A 17407-nucleotide genomic window follows, 5' to 3' on the forward strand; every position below is an offset into this window, starting at 1 on the left:
CTGAATAATAAATTAAACATTCATACTGTATTAACTGCTAAAACCACGAGCAAATACTATCTAATGCGATAATTCGTCAAATAACTCATCAAAATTGTCTACAATTCATACAAGCGCTGCAAAACCATCCGCCTCCAGTTTCGAGAGAGGCGCCGACGGTGTCCAGGCCTGTTATAGAGGGCGCCATGGGTATTATACTACTATAATTTACTTTTTTTTGGGGAAATAACTAACACCCGTTCGATTTCTTGTTGCAATGCATAGAAAACCATCTCTTTAACTTCCATGATTTCTTTGAGTTTCTCTGATTAATAGATTATATACAAGGCGACTTCCAATGTACATGGCAAAGATAAACATTGCTACATGTCAGTCCTCGCGAAAACTACGTTTATAACTTAAGTAATAGCAATAACCTATGTAGATAACAAACATTTTACTTGCCTGCTAGTCCACTAGTGCTGCTACAATGAAAAAGCATGTAAACAACGGTATAACGTTCTAATAAAATGGCTTTATTTAAGAACTCGTAATAAGTTAATGCTTACTATTATATACACAACCAATAATGGCCATTGAATAATCCGTAGTTCAATATTCCATCTCTACGGTGCGGATGAGTAATAAGTACCAACGATGTAAACTGTTCTTGGCAGAATTTCCCGCTGTGAGCAGAACCTGAATTTGTTTGTGACTGAACGCCCAGACCACTAACGTGCCCAACAAGAAGAACTGTTCGACGAACAAGGGATCACACAGATCTAATGCATGAGCACGGTATAAACTAATTGAACACGTTAGTGGTCATATAGATCCTTTTTCGTCGAACAGTTGTTCTTGGCTTTGTTGTTGTTGTTGTTGCTGATAGGGCGATTATTTTCCGCACTTAGCCTAATTCTTAATTCTAGCATTTTCCTTTAATCTCTTGATTGAAATCAAATCGTAATATATATTTATAATTTTTAGACTAAATTTTCAGATTTAAAACCGCACGATGAGCGATTAATTAACGATTACTTTCCTCATGCACTTTACATAGCGGAAACACTGTCTGGAGTTTGGCGGAAAACGACGGCAAGCGTGTTGTATCTACACAACGATTCACGACTGAATCAAACTATTAGCATTTAAGTGGGGACGCATTAAATGCACTACTCTTATACCGTATTATTATTAATCGTAATTGAAACATTATTTTTAATTCAACATCATATGATTAATATTAACTTCTCACATTACCTAATTACTGCGTGATTACGGTTTGTCAAAATTAATGAAAACAAACGTTTTTAAGCGACGACAACGTTAACTAGTGTAAGTTTACAATAAACACATGGTACAGGAGTTGTACAAAGCGTATTCACACATATTCTTTAACAATCACTCAATCCTCATACGTCATAAGTTTCATTAGTTAATACATGTATAAATACACTGCTCCACAGTCACCAATGGCGAATAGAACCCGTGTTGTTGGTTACTTCAGATTTGTTTTTGATCGAGCCCAGTCGACCGTTGTAGTAAAAGGATTAACTAATATAGCAGGGTGGGGGTAGATGGGACACCTTTTCATTTTGTTTTCTCTTTTCATTTGGTAGTAAACAAAAAACATTTAATGAATTATAAAACCGTATCTTCACGACTTCCACAGACCGTTGTTAATTGTTTAAAACACGATCAGGCTATTTGGATAATATGTGTTACAGGTGTCCCATCTTTCCCGACTCTACTATCTTATGCTAATTAGTTTAAAACGTGTTCATTCATTAGATCTGTGATCTCTTGTTAACATAGTATTAATTAATCCTATCACTACAATGGTCGACTGAGATCGATCAAAACAAATCAAAAGTAACCAACAAAGCGGGTTTCAATCGCCATTGGTGGCTGTGGGGCAGTAAATAGAATTTTATTCGTGTATTAAAACTCATTAAAAAGACGTACAAGGATTGAAAGATTGGTAAAGAATATGTGTAAATACGCTTAGTCAACTCCTGCACCATATGTTGACTGGAAAACTGACACTATAGTTAAACTTGTCGTCACTTAAAGACGTTCGTTTTTGTGAATTTGGATAAACCGTAATCACGCAGTATTATAGGTAATGTTAGAAGTTAATATTATTCATATTGTGGCGACTGCATAATGATTTATTGCGAGCGGTGAACTAAAAGAGCGAAGAAACGAGGGACGATAAGAAAAAGGCACTCGTCTACGCTTCGGTGCACAAGTTTCGAACTACTACTTTGCTGGTCGAGTATGTTGTAATACCACTTTAAATGTCTAATATAATGATAATGTATAGCCAGTTTTGGCGTATTAGTTCATCATAAAGTATGGTAATTAGGTATCCTGGATTCCTGTTATAGGCTATAGTTTGTATATATGGAATTTAACATAGAGAAGCAATCCACTTCCACCCAGGTTGAAAAGGATAATGAAGGAAAAGGTGTTGCTTCGAAGATACCTTTTCATCAATTATGCATACTGTTTGATAAAATATACAAGGCTAAAAGTAAGTTTTGTTTGGTTGTAAACTATGCGCAGTCATTAAAAGAATAATTTAGATGCCACTAAGAAGTAAGTACAACATTTCCCTCAGGCGGCAGTAACCATTTAAACTTAGAGTAGTACCATGTGATTAATTTGGGTAAAAATAGTTTCAAAACAGAATATTAATAAGGTTTGTGTATATTTTTCAGGTAATGCAGTAAGAAGACAAGAACTAAAGTTGTTTATATCAAAATGGAGGGAATTACAAACTAAATTTCACCAGCCTGGAAAAATTGATACATTATATCCAGCTATACGACTAATTTTGCCCCAGTTAGATAAAGAGCGAGTTTCATATGGACTTAAGGTTTGTAGTATATATATATATATATTTGTTTTTGTGAGTTCAAATAATTTTTTGTGTGTGTTTTCTAACTTCAATTTGCTTCTACTTGTTGTTTCTACCTTTTCATTCAGAATAAATATTTTTTTGTTACAGTTTTAGCGAAAATAAACTTTCAAAAAATGACGTCATTAGGTTATATAGTAGAGTGAGGGAAGATGGGACACCTTTAACACCTAATTTCCAAATAGCCTGATTGTTTTTTAAGCAATTAACGACGGTCTGTGGAAGTCGTTGTAGTGTTCATGCTCATTGTTTATATTCATGCTATCATATATCACGAAGTATTTGATATCTATGTATCGTATCACGTGATCGGATCATAATTGATAACCACGTTATTAACTCGACTAACAAGATACCGAACTAACCAAGAGTCCAGTCTAGTCTTTAAATGATAGAACTAGACAGTGGAACACTATAGTTGTGAAGATACGGTTTTATAATTCTTTGAATGCTCTTTGTTTTCTACCAAATGAAAAGAGAAAACTAAACGAAAAGGTGTCCCATCTTCCCCCACCCTACTATAAGTGACATAAGATAATAGATCCCTTTAACGTCATACTTCCAACAATCATTTCAGTTTGATAGTAAACAAACCAAAAATCAACTTTCCACTAGATTCCTTATGCATTTTTTACCTAAAACCCAAATTACACATTAATACAAGATTTCTGATGACGTCATTCAAAATTTAATGATGTCATCAAAACTATCAAAATACAGCCTTGTAGCAAATTTTCCAAAGAACAAAAGTCTAATTGATCGTTTTTGGCTGCCACACACACCTGTGTCGCTAGGGAACAATATGTGACAGTCGGTCAAAAATGGAAAATTTGTTAAAACACATCTCTCCCCAAAGGGTTAAATACAACTAAATATAAGTTATGTTCTATATACCTGTATGGTGGGTTTAGCAGCTCCGGTTTTATGTGACACTTTTATTTATGTAGTTTTTACCAGCTTGTGTTCAACAACTACTGTAGTATTGTTACTAATCTTCTTTGCTGTATTAATTAACCTGATTTGTATTTGAAGAGATAAAAGTTATAGTTGCCTATTCTGTATAACTGCATACTTGATTCTTATTATGACATACAAACACAGGAAGTTTTGTTGGCACGACTTTATGTTGATGTGATGGGTTTGTCAAGGACGGGCAAAGATGCCAAGAAGTTGTTGGAGTTTCGCAATCCAAAAGTGAACTCTTCAAATGCAGGTGAATGATTTATGATGAAATTAAACACATTGGCAGCTTTGAGCTGTAGACTACATAAAATTTTCACCATATTTTATCCATACAGATATTCTGCATGTACATTTAATATTTTTGATTTGTAAAACCTTCTTGGTTTATTTTGAGGGAAATCATTGTTATTGTTGGCCTTACATGTTTAGAAGTTATACCAAAACTATTATGTGTAGGTGACTTTGCTGAAACAGCATACAAACAGTTGCTATCCAAGAGGTGCATTGATAAAGGTAGTTTAAAAATTTCTGAAATCAACTTGTATTTGGATAAAATCGCTGTTCAAAGTTCAGAAAAGAAAAAAGAAATGGTTTGTAGCCTATAAAAGTAAATGTTAATTTGTGTATAAGTTTAATATATCCAGGTTCGAAAAACTTTTCTGGAATTGATTCAAAAGACATCTGGTGTAGAGCAAAAATGGATGATTCGGATCATATTGAAAGACATGAAACTTCGGATGGGACAGAAAGTTATTCTTGAGGAAATCCATCCTGATGCTGAAGAGGTGTTTAATGTAACTTCCTCACTAAAACAGGTGATGACTTATTTTCTTTGTAACTTCCATACCAAGATATTTAGTATTAGATAAAGGTCCATAATGAATGGATGACACTTATTTATCCTACGTGGTTGGGCATCAGCAACCCCTACAACACAGGTGTCTTATTCCATACACTTCAATAACACTTTCAGTTATAACTTTGTGAGCGATTTTTCTGGCAAATAAAGCAGTTAATAATTCTTTTTTGCGTTTTTTTTTCATTCTTTAAATAAATTTGTTTTAAGGTGTGTGAGCGACTCAATGATCCAGATGTTAGACTTGCTGACACTGAAATTCAATTATTTCAACCATTTCGTCCCATGCTTGCCCTTAATGCAAATATTACGGAGGTGAGTAAATTGATCGTTTAGTTTAAAATACTCTTCCCACCACTTATATTAAAGTATCTTAACATTTCTTGTGAATATTATAATATGCTCTAGTCTGAACTTCGCACGTTTATATGCTATACTTGTAAATCAATGTTAACATTGTACTGGAAAAGGGCACTTGACTTTGTGTCCACGCCATTGCTGGAACTGACTTTTAATCATATGCTAAAATTTTTGACAAACAATACAGGTTGAGAAACTTCTTGGCAATCAGTCATTTAATATCGAAATCAAATACGATGGTGAACGAAGTCAGTTGCATAAAGAGGGAAATAGATATAAATATTTTTCTCGTAGTGGACGAGAATACTCGACCGTGTTTGGTAAAAATGTATGAAATAATATAGAAAAAGCTAAATTTCATAATTCTAGTTAATTCAGCTTAATCATCATTTGTTGGCTTAATGAATTGTTGTTGTTACTTTTACTTTAATGCTTGTTCTTGTCTTATCTGTTGTTGTGAATTTTCCAGTTTATTGGTTTTATGTTTTAATATTCTAAAAAGTAGCAATCTGTGCATGTTTTGCACAAATATGTAAAACTTAACTTCTTATATTATACACTGTGAAAATGAGACAAAATTTATTAACAGGGGAGACGCCATACACTGGAACACTAACTCCATTCATTCACGGTTGTTTCCATGAGTCTGTATCCTCGTGTATATTGGACGGTGAAATGATGGGGTTTGACCCTCAACTTAATATATTTATGCAGAAAGGAGGAAAGTAAGAATTAATATTTTCATGTGAACAATATGTAAACCTTACAGCTTATGAAATTAGTCTTACTATTTGGGCACTTTAGTCGCCTTATAATCCTACAATGTATTTATACATCTTCTTGACCAATCATTTATTATGACAATTTATATATATATATGCCTTTTTGTTATTAAAGCTCTGCTTCATTTTTCATTAGAACTTCACCTTATTTACCAAACCTCAAGCCATAAACATTATAGTCATGATTCAGTGTAATGTATATTTCATTGGCACAATTAAACATTTCATTTATTTGTTAGTACCACATAACTGGGTTTAAATCCAATTCAACCAGTCGGCATTGATCAAGAAATAGTTTTTTTTAATTAAAAAAATATTGAAAAAAATCGAACATTATTAATTGTACATATATCAGATTTGACATAAAACACATAACAGAAGATTCTGAACTTCAACCTTGTTTTGTTGTGTTTGATATTTTGTTACTGAATCAAGAACGACTGACCAGCAAACCACAAAGTGAAAGGTTCAAGTTGTTCAATAAACTCATTCAACCTTTAGAAGGTCGAATGCATTTAACTGAAGCTAAGGAAGCTTCAAGCAATCAAGAGGTAATGGCATCTAATAAAAATCTAAAAAACCAATGTATTGTCAAAGTCAAATTTTCATTCTATTTCGTGAGAAAACGATAGTTGTTTGTTTGTCTGGTATTTTTATTCTTAACAATGCAGCTATGCAATTAACTAATCTAATGATGGTAGATGTGGGCACACATTATTTGGCTTTTAAATTAAAACATTTTATTTTTTGCAGGTAATGTCAAGTTTGAACGATGCTATTGATAGAAGAGAGGAAGGGATCATTGTTAAGAATCCCAATGCAAAATATTTTCCAAACAAAAGGAAAGGCAGTGGTTGGTTAAAGATCAAACCCGAGTATGTTGGTGGTGTGGTGGATGATCTGGACCTTGTTATTATTGGTAAGTCTCTAAAGTTTATAAAGTATTGTGTTTAGCTTGTATTTATTGTGGTTTTAACTATTTGTTGCATCAAATTTCTTCTTAATTTAGGAAAGTTTTAAAATTTCCTATATAATAACAGTAAAAGTTGGTGTTAACTGTTTTCGTCCATGATTTCGCTTTGTTTGTATAAAACCTAACTTTAACTATCAATTACGACAGGAGCAACTTTTGGAACAGGTCGTCATGGCAACATGTTGTCAATGTTTCATCTTGGAGTTGGTGTTCGTGATTCAGAAGATTCTTCTGACCCTCCTCGTGTTTTCAAAAGTCTGTGCAGGATTGGATCAGGATACACAGACAAACAACTCTTACAGGTCGGTGAAGATTTTTGTGCATTGTGATGGTACTACCAGCCTAGTTAATATATTTGTTAAGGCAGCTAGTTGATTTAGAAATTAGAAATTTAGGGTAGTGGGTAGTAGGCCTACTTTTGCCTGCACCACAGTTCACAGGCTCTTTGGCAAGGCAAGTTGTACGACCTTAACCGCAGAATCTCAGCCATAGATGAATAGATGTATTTGTTAGCATATATCTGTTTTGAAATTGAATCTTTTAACCATTTACTGTTAACTGTAAAATGAAGAAACATTCTAAACAACGTTTTAATTTGCATAAGTCATGTATTCCTTTTCTAAATTTAATTTGGAGAAATTGTCGTAATGTTTATATTTGTATTTAATTTCTCCGTTTTTAGTGATGCATTAAATTTATTTAATTTAAAATCCTGGCATAACATTTTCATTTAGCTGGTTGATAAACTGAAAAATAAGTTGAAAGTTTTTGATAAAAAGAAGCATCCTGACTGGTTGAAAGTAACAAAAGAAAAACCAGATGTTTATATTCATCCTTGCGATTCACTGGTTGTTCAGGTTTGCTGTTTATTCTCTTCATAACAACCAATATTATGATATTTATCACAATCTTGGAACAGTTGGTCAATATATATTGTGTGTTGTTCGATTTGGTAGAGTAAAAAAATATTGGTTGTGCAAAACAATATTTCCACTATTGCATTGTATGTAATGTAACTTGCATTATTCTCGCGTGGCCGGAAAACGACTGTCGTTGTAACACCTCGCGCCAGCTTACGAGTTACCAAGTATGTGACTTAGTGGGTGATTATTTTCTTGTGGATTTTTTCTTTTTTTTTTATATATGGCTTGGACAACCCACATACACCCACAATGGTAGCAACGACAAGCCTTGAACCCATTACCTCTGGGTTCGAGACTGGCACGCTATTAAAGCCCCACAATGCTTTGCAAACTCGATGCTGCTGGGTTGTAGGTGTATGTGTCCTCAGGCAATACAACTAATGTTTCTTGCTCTAACCAAGAGCCACTTATAAGATTGTTCTTATTGTATTCACACAGAAAAAGAAATATCATCCACCAAGTTCTACATAGTAATTCAAGTGGGCACGAGGTGTATGGTACAGGACACCCGTGTTAAAACTTATAAAGTAACAGGTCACAATTTGTTTAGTGCCAGGTATAGGAATAGTAATGCGTAATATAATATGACATAACATATTACTCATTGTCCTTAAGGTTAGAGCAACGGAAATCATATCATCATCTTCTTATGCTGCTCATTGTACACTTCGATTTCCTCGTTTAATTGCAATACGCGAGGACAAAACTTACCTAGATGCTCTTGATACTTCACAACTGGATAATCTGAGAAGCATAGCAGATGGTATGAATGTTAACCATGTAGTTGTTGAATAATACAATATTCATGTTGGTCAGTATAACAAAATATTTAAACATGATTGCGTGAGTAAAAAATGTGGTAGAAGTAATTACTGTTTTGCCACATTTAGGTTCATTGCATTACCTTAGCATTATATAGCAGAATGTTTACTCCCAGTGCAGTCTTTTAACGCCAGTGTTCTTGTTTACAGTTTTATTTCTAAGGTAGTACAGGTAGCTTATGTAGGTTAAGTATCATTAAATACTACAGTGTATCCATTAGGAAGAAAAGTGTGTAAACATTTTATTTTAAAGCCTAATAAACGCCATCCATTGTGTGCTGTTACTTCCTTCTGGAAATATAGTAAGCAAAATGTGAACAGCAAATATAAGATTTAAACCAATGTTAATTTACACCTTTTATACCAGTTGTCTTGCTATGGCTAATTATTAAGCACAGTGACCTTTGCTCCTAAGGTTTGTTTGTAAGTTGTACTGGAGCCTGTGGTCACTGATTGTGCAGACGTTGCAATATTTAAAGAACTGGTGTATGTTTTGCTGACGTGAGAATACAATGTTGTGTGAGGCATAGTATAGTTGTTCTGTTCATAATTGCAGATTCAATTGTTTTGGTTTCACCTCCAGAGTTTGAATGTTCTAGAGTGTGAATTTGCATTATGATGGAAAATACTGTTGAGAATGGTTTGGAAGACAATGGATCAGCTTGTAGTGTGACAGAACCAGTCAAGATTGAAGGTGTTCTTGGCAAATGGACAAACTATTACCATGGTTGGCAAGATCGATTTGTTTGTTGCCAAGATGGCACGCTATCATACTACAGAGCTCAGGACGAAACAGAGTTTGGTTGCCGTGGTTCTATTAGTCTGACTAAAGCTTCAACTGTGCGCCATGAGTTTGATCCTTGCCGATTTGATGTGACTGTTGGAGATAACATTTGGTATTTACGAGCGGCTGATGAAACTGAGAGAGAAAAGTGGGTTAAAACAATTCAGTCAAATGAATGTTTTGTTTCTACAGACAAGAAGAAAGTTAAGAAACGAATTTTCATTAGTAGTCCTTCCATGTCTTCACTGCCGCCTTTGGACGAGACAAGAGATTTGCAAGAGAAGATGGATGAACTGAAAACGCTGCAAAACATTCTTGATCGGCAAGTATCAAAACTGCAAGGCTATTTTGATATCCTTATGGGCATTGAAGATGGAGAATATACAAAGCCTAAAAACAAAACAGATGATTTAAATAACAATAGTTCCTCCACTGAGGATTTGTATAAATTGACTGACAAGCTTAAAACATTGCTTTTAAATGGAGCAGATTTGAAAGGTGATGCAATCACCTTTAGAGCAACATCAAACGGTGTTCTAAGCACAATTTCTCAATGCCTTCAGTTGGTGAACAATCGTGAATTACTATGGCAAACAAGATTGAAAACAATTCATGAAAAGAAATTTAGCACCGATCATCAGAGAATTGAAAGTGAGTCGAGTGTTGAAAGTGGGGACGAGGAAGATGATATTTTCTTTGATCCTGAGGGTGAAGTAGTGGAGCAAAAAGTTACTCATGAACATTCTGAAGCTCTGAATCAAAGGATTAAGGAGCATTTAGCTCTTTTAGATCACTCGGATCCTGATGCAAATGGATGGGAGCAGATCACGGAGGATGGAGAAATGAAGGTTTACAGGAAGGAGTTGGTGCAAGATGGTTTAATTTGTGATCCATTGAAAGCAGTTCATAGTGTTGGTCTCGTAACTGCCAAGGAGATGTGCCATTACTTTTGGTTTCCTGATGTTCGAAGAGATTGGGAAGAAACTGTGGATGTTTTTGATGTTTTAGAAACCCTTGATGAAGCAACAACCATCAACTATCAAACACATAAGCAAGTATGGCCTGCTGCTCAGCGTGATTGTTTGTATCTTTCTTCCATGGTGAAGGTGGATAATCCTCCCAGTGTAGGAGACAAAATACCCCACGACACATGGATTGTTTGTAACTTCTCTGTTGATCATCCTGAAGCGAATCCCGTCTCTGGATGTGTGAGAGCACTTATAGAAGTTGCTTTGATTTGCCAGACTTTTATAACCCCACCTAAAGATGGTGGACCAATCACAAGGGACTGTCTCCAGTGTGATATTATTTATGTTGCAAATGTCAACCCAGGTGGATGGGCACCTGCTTCTGTGTTACGCTCAATTTACAAACGGGAATATCCAAAGTTTTTAAATCGCTTTACAAATTACGTCCAGCAGAAAACCAAAGATCTAAAACTTTTGTTTTAATATTGATAACCCATCAAAAACACAATTTTACACAATTAATTATTTCTTTAAAAAGTTTGGCGAGCAAGTAACCGATTTTTCCTATATTAATTTTTTTCACATTCCATCATGTTTTTGTTTTCACACCCAAGTGCAAGATATATTTTTTTAAAAACTAAACATATAAAGTGATAATTCACCTATTCTATTTTTAGCATTAGTTTCCACATTGTACAATTTGACGAAGCTCTTGCTATTGTTGATAATAATGGATGAATGAATACACTTTGAGAATAAGAATTTGTTTTACTGTAAAGATGGTGCCTGTTTTTTTACCAGTAAATTTTACGGTAGTTTGTAAGTCTTGGAAGTCACTGATATTTCACATAATAATACAATTAAACTAATATACAAGCACTAAGTTGTGACTGTTGGTGCTTGCATGCCAGAGAGTTAGTTGTCATAGGCAAGACATGGCGAACCTATGTATAAAATAGAATATGAATGGCCTGCCTTAAAATAAGACTGCATTGCTGTACTTGAAAACGGTTGCATCATCTAAACTAATAGTCAATGTTTAGGCAAACTTGCTGCACGTCATGCATCACTGAGTGATCAACCAACAGAATCAAAAAGAAGAAAAGTTAAAGTTGAACCCAAGGCAACAGTTTCTTCCAATTATTTATGTGAGTTCTTTTATTTAACAGAATTCAATTATAAAAAAAGAGTTATTGAGTAAATGTTTTCGTCATTCCAATATTACATTTGTTGTAACGATAAATACGTGGCAGCTAATGTTTAATTCTAAAGTACAGATGTATGATTTACAGCGGTTGATTTTTCAAACATTGATCAAATAACCAACACATTTGATGACAAAGTGTTTTGTGTTGTGACTGGCAGTGAGGAACATTCAAAACAGGTAGCAACTTTAATTATGATACTTGTAGTGGTAAATGGTTAACAAACTTAAAATTGATCAACTTTGCCACCTGTGTGGTAATCACTTTTAGTTAATACCACAGTACACCCCACTGAGAATTCACTTTATAAAAGGAAGGTTCACGACTGACTAGTATTTATTTGCCCAAAGCACATAAATACCGGAAACCAAAGGTTTATAATAAATACAAACCAAACCTCACAAATTGGAAAGTATTTAAAGGGCCTAAACACACCCCACGTCACTTTTATTTTTTATGGTAAATTCATAAAGCGACCGTTTTATTGATTCCAAAAATACTTTGCTTATTAAAATTGGTCCAGTATAGGCGGAGATACTAGTCCTCAAACAGTGATCTCTAGCGCTATCTTTTTTTTACTACGAGCTCCGTGATTGTGACGTAGGAACGTACTAGTCACGTGACTGATTCATTCGTAAAAGCAAAACCTGCGTTTTTTTTGTGCTTTTTTGCGTTTTTTTTTTGTTCTCTCGTTTTTCGCTGAAAACACTGCCTCTCGCCTTTCTGAATGAGAGCGGCCACGCTTCAACACTTTTGTGACGTGTTTGTCACGTGTGTAGTACACTTCTCAATTTTTTTCGCCACGCAACTTTCAAATCAGTTTTTTGAATTTCACGGTGTTTGAGCTGGAATATCTTTGGTTATACAGAACCGATTAAAACAAGTAAGGTGTCGTTGGAATTAGAAAAACACACTCTATCGATTTAGGCGAAGTACATTTGGGGTGTGTTTAGGCCCTTTAAAAATAGGAAACTGCTGTAATAAATCAGAGAGCTAAGTTTACTGGAACAGGGTTCTGCAAGTAATAAAACATTTTATTAAATTTACCAGTGCATCTAGTTTTAAAATTTTTACTATACTCTTTTCCATGTAAAAAATTCAGGATTTAGAGACAAAAATCTTTAAACATGGTGGAAAAATTGTTCAAAATCCGACACCAGATACTTTTTGTGTTGTAGTGAAAGATGTTCGTAATGTTCGTGTGAGAAACGTGATTCGATCTGACAAGTACAACGTCGTGAGGTGGGAGTTGTTAGATTTGATATTTTGGTCCATAGTTTTCTTGTTTGATTTGTGATATTGTCTAAGAGAGCAGTGTCACTGTATGAAACTATGTTGTTGCGCAGAGATTTCATAATTTTGAAGAGGAGATTGAAAGTTCGTGGGTTTAAGTAAACTGTACATGTGCTTGTATTGACTTATCTCAACAGAGTATTGGCTTAGCAGTTTCCCCTGTTGTCAATTATTACAAAATGGATAAGGATGTACCAGTTAGCATGTACAAGTTATATATACAATACAAGGGATGCTCCAATAGTTGTTCGAAAAACAGAGAATACATGTTTGACAACAACCATTCTTGCTGTTAATATAATAAATGAATGTTAATCACTGGCAGAACCACTACTAATACATTATGCTTTTAAATCTAGAATAATGTATTGCATGTGTCTTATTATTAAAGCAAATATTTTTAACATGTGTCAAATATCCAGGGTGGAATGGTTGTTGAAATGTTTGGACAAGGGTTGTTTATCAACTTGGGAGCCAGCAGACATGGTACATGCCACCAAAGCCACTAAAATTGGATTTAGCAAGAGTTATGACAGATATGGAGATAAATTTACAGAGGTTTTTATATGTTTTGCAACTTTTTACTTATTTTTGAATGAAAAGTAGTGTACAAGCAATGTGTTATAATACGACACTGTCTGTAATAATAAAATGTGTTTGTGTTATTTGCATAACTATATTCACTTTAACTTTACAGCATTAAATATTTACAGAATGTAACTGTAAAAGGTTTAAAAAACGTTTTTGAAACAATTGAGCACAAAATATTGCGCGATAGTCTTCCATGTGAGGAAGATGCAAATGCTGACAAAGCAATGGGTTTGTTTGTTCAATCTGTGGTTACAAGGTTTGTTGCTTGACATGTACTTGATAATTATATTAAAACTTGTTTTATTATTACAGAAATGAAGCATTTGGTTTCCATGAATTACCTACCATGCTGTTTTTTGGAAAGAAATTTTATTTTCCAATAAAAGCAGATAAAATCACTAACTTCTTACAAACAACAGTAAGTTTGTGGAGAGACATATTCAAAATAACTGAGTTTACTGATGTCAAATTTGCAGGTTAAATTTTTTGGAGGTTTGGTTGATAATTGTCTTTCACATGAAGTTAGTCATGTTGTGATATTAGATTCTCATGATACAAATGATTTACTGGTTATGGAATGTTTTTCAAAGCGACAACAAATGTCTCTAAAGTTTCACATTGTTAGGAGCGAATGGATTTACGATTGTGTAAAAGCCAAAAAACTTTTGGATGAAAAATATTATTCTATTTCTATGTCTTTTTGATATCTATGCAACTCTTTTCCTTACAACTTTGTTCATTTTCCTAAGAAGCAATTTATAAAAGTTTAATTCATGTGGTTGTGTTTATTTGGAACCTTGGTTATAAACATTGTACTGAAAGCTTGGCTTCTAATGGCCAGGGGCCAAATAAGCTTTGTATGTGGTTCATGATACATCGTTTCTAACTGGGTATGTGCAATGTGTTTGGATAGTTTCCTGCATTGGTAAACCAATCTTTGTATGGTACTTCATTGCTTGTGTCAACTCCAGTTCATTTATTTATATGAGTATTACCATTAGCCAAAATTACTAACACTGGCCAGAACAAACAAATGGTATCATTCATTAGTATATTTAGTATAAAAAGAAAAACAATTACTCAGGTTTAACATAGGCTCTTAAGTACCTTGCTAAGAGCACAAACGGTAAAGAATTTCTTGCAGTGAATGTTCCGTGTGGGCATTCCACAATCAAAAAAAGAAATGTCACAAACAGTTTTAAATGGATGCAAAACGCTTGCATTGAATGCGAGAAAAGGGAGAAGGGTAACAAATATATACAATGAAAAGTTTTCACTATATAAACATCCCGGTAATATGTGAAGCCAATAAGGTAATGTAAACAACACTGTACAACTTAACTTTAGTAAAGGACTTATTTGCATGATCAATGGGGTTACATACAAAGCACAAACTATAAAGGTGTGTCAAGTGTACTGACATAATATTAACAGACCTCCATAAACCATAGTGGTGTCAGGTCCAAGGGGTGTGTAATGTTTCTGTAATGTCACACAAAACAAACAAAACATTGTTATGAAGATTAATAATTAGGAATTACTGAATGCTCTGTACAATATTGTAAAGACCCCCATTGTTAATTTACGCTAAATAAAGTCTATTAGGTATACATACATATAATGAAATAAATGTGGGAAACTTTTGTACTCCAGCCACCATATATTATTTAATTTAAGTATTTCTGTTATTTACAATATAGAATGAATAGTGTTGGTAGTCGAATTACCATATACAGGAAAACAATGAATAATGGTCAAATGAAATAAATAAATGGCCATTTTAACATGGTTGCATTTTCAAATTAATAATTTTCCTTTATTATATTAGATTCCATAGTTCATATGCATAGAGCCACTAAAGCAATATCATTAAATGAGCATTAAATGAAATGTTTACATACTATTCTGATGCTAAATAATTGAAAAATCTCTAAAACACTATTCAAAACTTAGAACAAAATATCTAACTTTCTTGTTTTGTCTTGAACATAAGCAGTAAACCTGCGCAAAAACTTTGGATATTCCCGTTTGTAAATTGAGCGTAACACAGAAGCAGGTGCCCATCCACCTGGGTTGACATTTGCAACATAAATAATATCACACTGGAGACAGTCCCTTGTGATTGGTCCACCATCTTTAGGTGGGGTTATAAAAGTCTGGCAAATTAAAGCAATTTCAATGAGTGCTCTCACACATCCAGAGACGGGATTTGCTTCAGGATGATCAACAGAGAAGTTACAAACAATCCATGTGTCGTGGGGTATTTTGTCTCCTACACTGGGAGGATTATCCACCTTCACCATGGAAGAAAGATACAAACAATCACGTTGTGCAGATGGCCAGACTCTTCTGTGAGTTTGGTAGATTATGGTTGTGAATTCTTCTGGAACTTCAATGACACGGAAACTTTCAATTGTCCCTTCCCACTCCATCCTTACATCTGTATCCCAGAAGTAATGGCACATCTCACGTGCTGTGACATTACCAATACTGTGGACAGCCTTCAAAGGGTCACAAATCAAACCATCTTCAACCAACTCCTTTCTATAAATCTTCATTTCTCCTTCTTCTGCAAAAAGCTCCCATATATCGCCATCTGCCCCAGGAGGTTTCATTGAATCGGTAAGATGATTTTGAATTTTCTTTTCAAGCTCATCAGAATGCTTGTGACGGCGCTTTGGCTGCTTTTCAGCTTCTCGAATCATCGATCGCGAATGTTCAATATCCTGAGTAAATCGCTCCTGTTTATCAAGCTCTGCTTCCACCGCATCATAAAACTCTTCTTCAGTAAGTCCACTTTGTGGACCTTCAACATAATCTGGGCTTCCAACAAAGGCATTCTTTTTCATGGCAGCCAATGAGGAGTTGTATTGTTCCTCAGATTTTTTTCTTCTTTCTCGCTCTTTATCCAACCTTCTTTGCCAAACTTCTTCCCTTTTATTTATTAACTCCACGCAATGAGAAAGCGTGTTAAGAATCCCGTTAGTTGTAGCTTTGAATGTGATTGCCTCGCCTTTAAAATCAATACCTCTTGACATGCTGCTTTTCAGCGAAAGATGATTTTGTAAGTTGGTTGCAACATCTCCTTCCTCCCCAACCTCTCCATTACTTTCAAGATCATCTTTGGCCTGATTTTGTTGAGCACAAGCATCAAAATAATCTTGTAAAGTATCCACTTGTCTGTCCAGAATATCACGGAAAGTTTCAAGTTCATTCAACTTTTCCTTTAGGCCTCTTCCTTTTCTAAAGGATGAGCTTGAAGTGATGGAAGGGGCACTTCCAAGTGACATTAAGGAGCCATGTCTTCTTAAACTCACATTATCTCCTTCCACCTTGTTGACTTCAATAACTTCAATCCACTCCTGTCTTTCATTTTCAGTTGCTGCACGGAAATACCAAACACTGTCATTGATTGCAATATCAAATCGGCACGGATCAAACTCATGGCACACAGTTGAAGCTTTAGTCAGACTAATAGAACCACGGCAACCAAACGCCGTCTCGTCCTGAGCTCTGTAGTATGACAGTGTGCCATCTTGGCAACAAACAAATCTATCTTGCCAACCATGTATGTAATTAGTCCATTTACTTAGCACACCTTTAATACTGGGGTTATCAAACTTTTCAGTTACAAATTCTTCCTCTTCTTCAGAGTCGGTTAAGCTTTGATGACTGTCCGACATGTTCTCCGACGGTAAATATACAATATATCAATAATTATCAACTCTTCATTCGGGATACTAATAACGTAATAAGTGTTTATACAGTTACAATATCTGAAAAATAAACAGCTTTAAAGATTACTATTACACGTTATATAGTTTTAAAACTGCAATCGTTACGCTGAATTGCGAATGGGTCAATGCGCGAGTGCGTGACATATGACATACACCATCAAACGCAAAAAACTGAAATTTCTAAAATATATGGAATATGGGCGGCGTAACGTTGGGCACGTAAATTAAAGCCAGTCAGTGATGCGTGCT

The 17407-nt window shown here is 34.6% G+C and overlaps 2 protein-coding genes across 5 annotated transcripts; one reads left to right on the forward strand and one right to left on the reverse strand.

Annotated features, from left to right (window-relative positions):
* Positions 1–2229: 2229 nt before the first annotated feature.
* LOC149738467 (DNA ligase 4-like) lies at positions 2230–14605 on the forward strand. Of its 4 annotated transcripts, XM_089874736.1 has the most exons (20): positions 2240–2515; positions 2703–2860; positions 4004–4115; positions 4322–4455; positions 4510–4680; positions 4932–5036; positions 5269–5401; positions 5671–5806; positions 6219–6414; positions 6617–6782; positions 6984–7138; positions 7571–7693; positions 8375–8522; positions 11376–11480; positions 11625–11716; positions 12640–12779; positions 13253–13388; positions 13544–13677; positions 13734–13839; positions 13898–14605. In XM_089874736.1, the coding sequence occupies exons 1-20, from the start codon at positions 2386–2388 to the stop codon at positions 14123–14125; spliced, it is 2808 nt and encodes a 935-aa protein (XP_089730862.1). In that variant the 5' UTR covers positions 2240–2385; the 3' UTR covers positions 14126–14605. The 4 variants fall into 4 exon arrangements, with proteins under 4 accessions (XP_089730861.1, XP_089730860.1, XP_089730862.1 ...); XM_089874734.1 differs by lacking the exons at positions 11376–11480; positions 11625–11716; positions 12640–12779; ... (2 more) ...; positions 13734–13839; positions 13898–14605 and adding an exon at positions 9557–11094 and having other exon boundaries at positions 2232–2515; XM_089874735.1 differs by lacking the exons at positions 7571–7693; positions 11376–11480; positions 11625–11716; ... (3 more) ...; positions 13734–13839; positions 13898–14605 and adding an exon at positions 9557–11094 and having other exon boundaries at positions 2230–2515.
* On the reverse strand, positions 14438–17104 carry LOC149738468 (ceramide transfer protein-like). Its single transcript, XM_089874739.1, has one exon. The coding sequence runs from the start codon at positions 17102–17104 to the stop codon at positions 15371–15373; it is 1734 nt and encodes a 577-aa protein (XP_089730865.1). The 3' UTR covers positions 14438–15370.
* Positions 17105–17407: the final 303 nt, after the last annotated feature.

The sequence above is a fragment of the Ciona robusta genome, chromosome 3 (genome assembly GCF_009617815.1).
Source record: "Ciona robusta chromosome 3, ASM961781v2".
In the NCBI taxonomy this organism is placed as follows: domain Eukaryota; kingdom Metazoa; phylum Chordata; class Ascidiacea; order Phlebobranchia; family Cionidae; genus Ciona; species Ciona robusta.

Excerpts from the sequence above, each read along its gene's own strand:
- LOC149738467 (XM_089874734.1), top strand. The coding sequence starts at position 2,386 with ATGGAATTTAACATAGAGAAGCAATCCACTTCCACCCAGGTTGAAAAG. Across the intron at positions 5,807-6,218 it reads TTTATGCAGAAAGGAGGAAA|ATTTGACATAAAACACATAA; the intron begins GTAAGAATTAAT and ends TACATATATCAG. Across the intron at positions 6,415-6,616 it reads AAGCTTCAAGCAATCAAGAG|GTAATGTCAAGTTTGAACGA; the intron begins GTAATGGCATCT and ends TATTTTTTGCAG.
- LOC149738468 (XM_089874739.1), bottom strand. The coding sequence starts at position 17,104 with ATGTCGGACAGTCATCAAAGCTTAACCGACTCTGAAGAAGAGGAAGAA.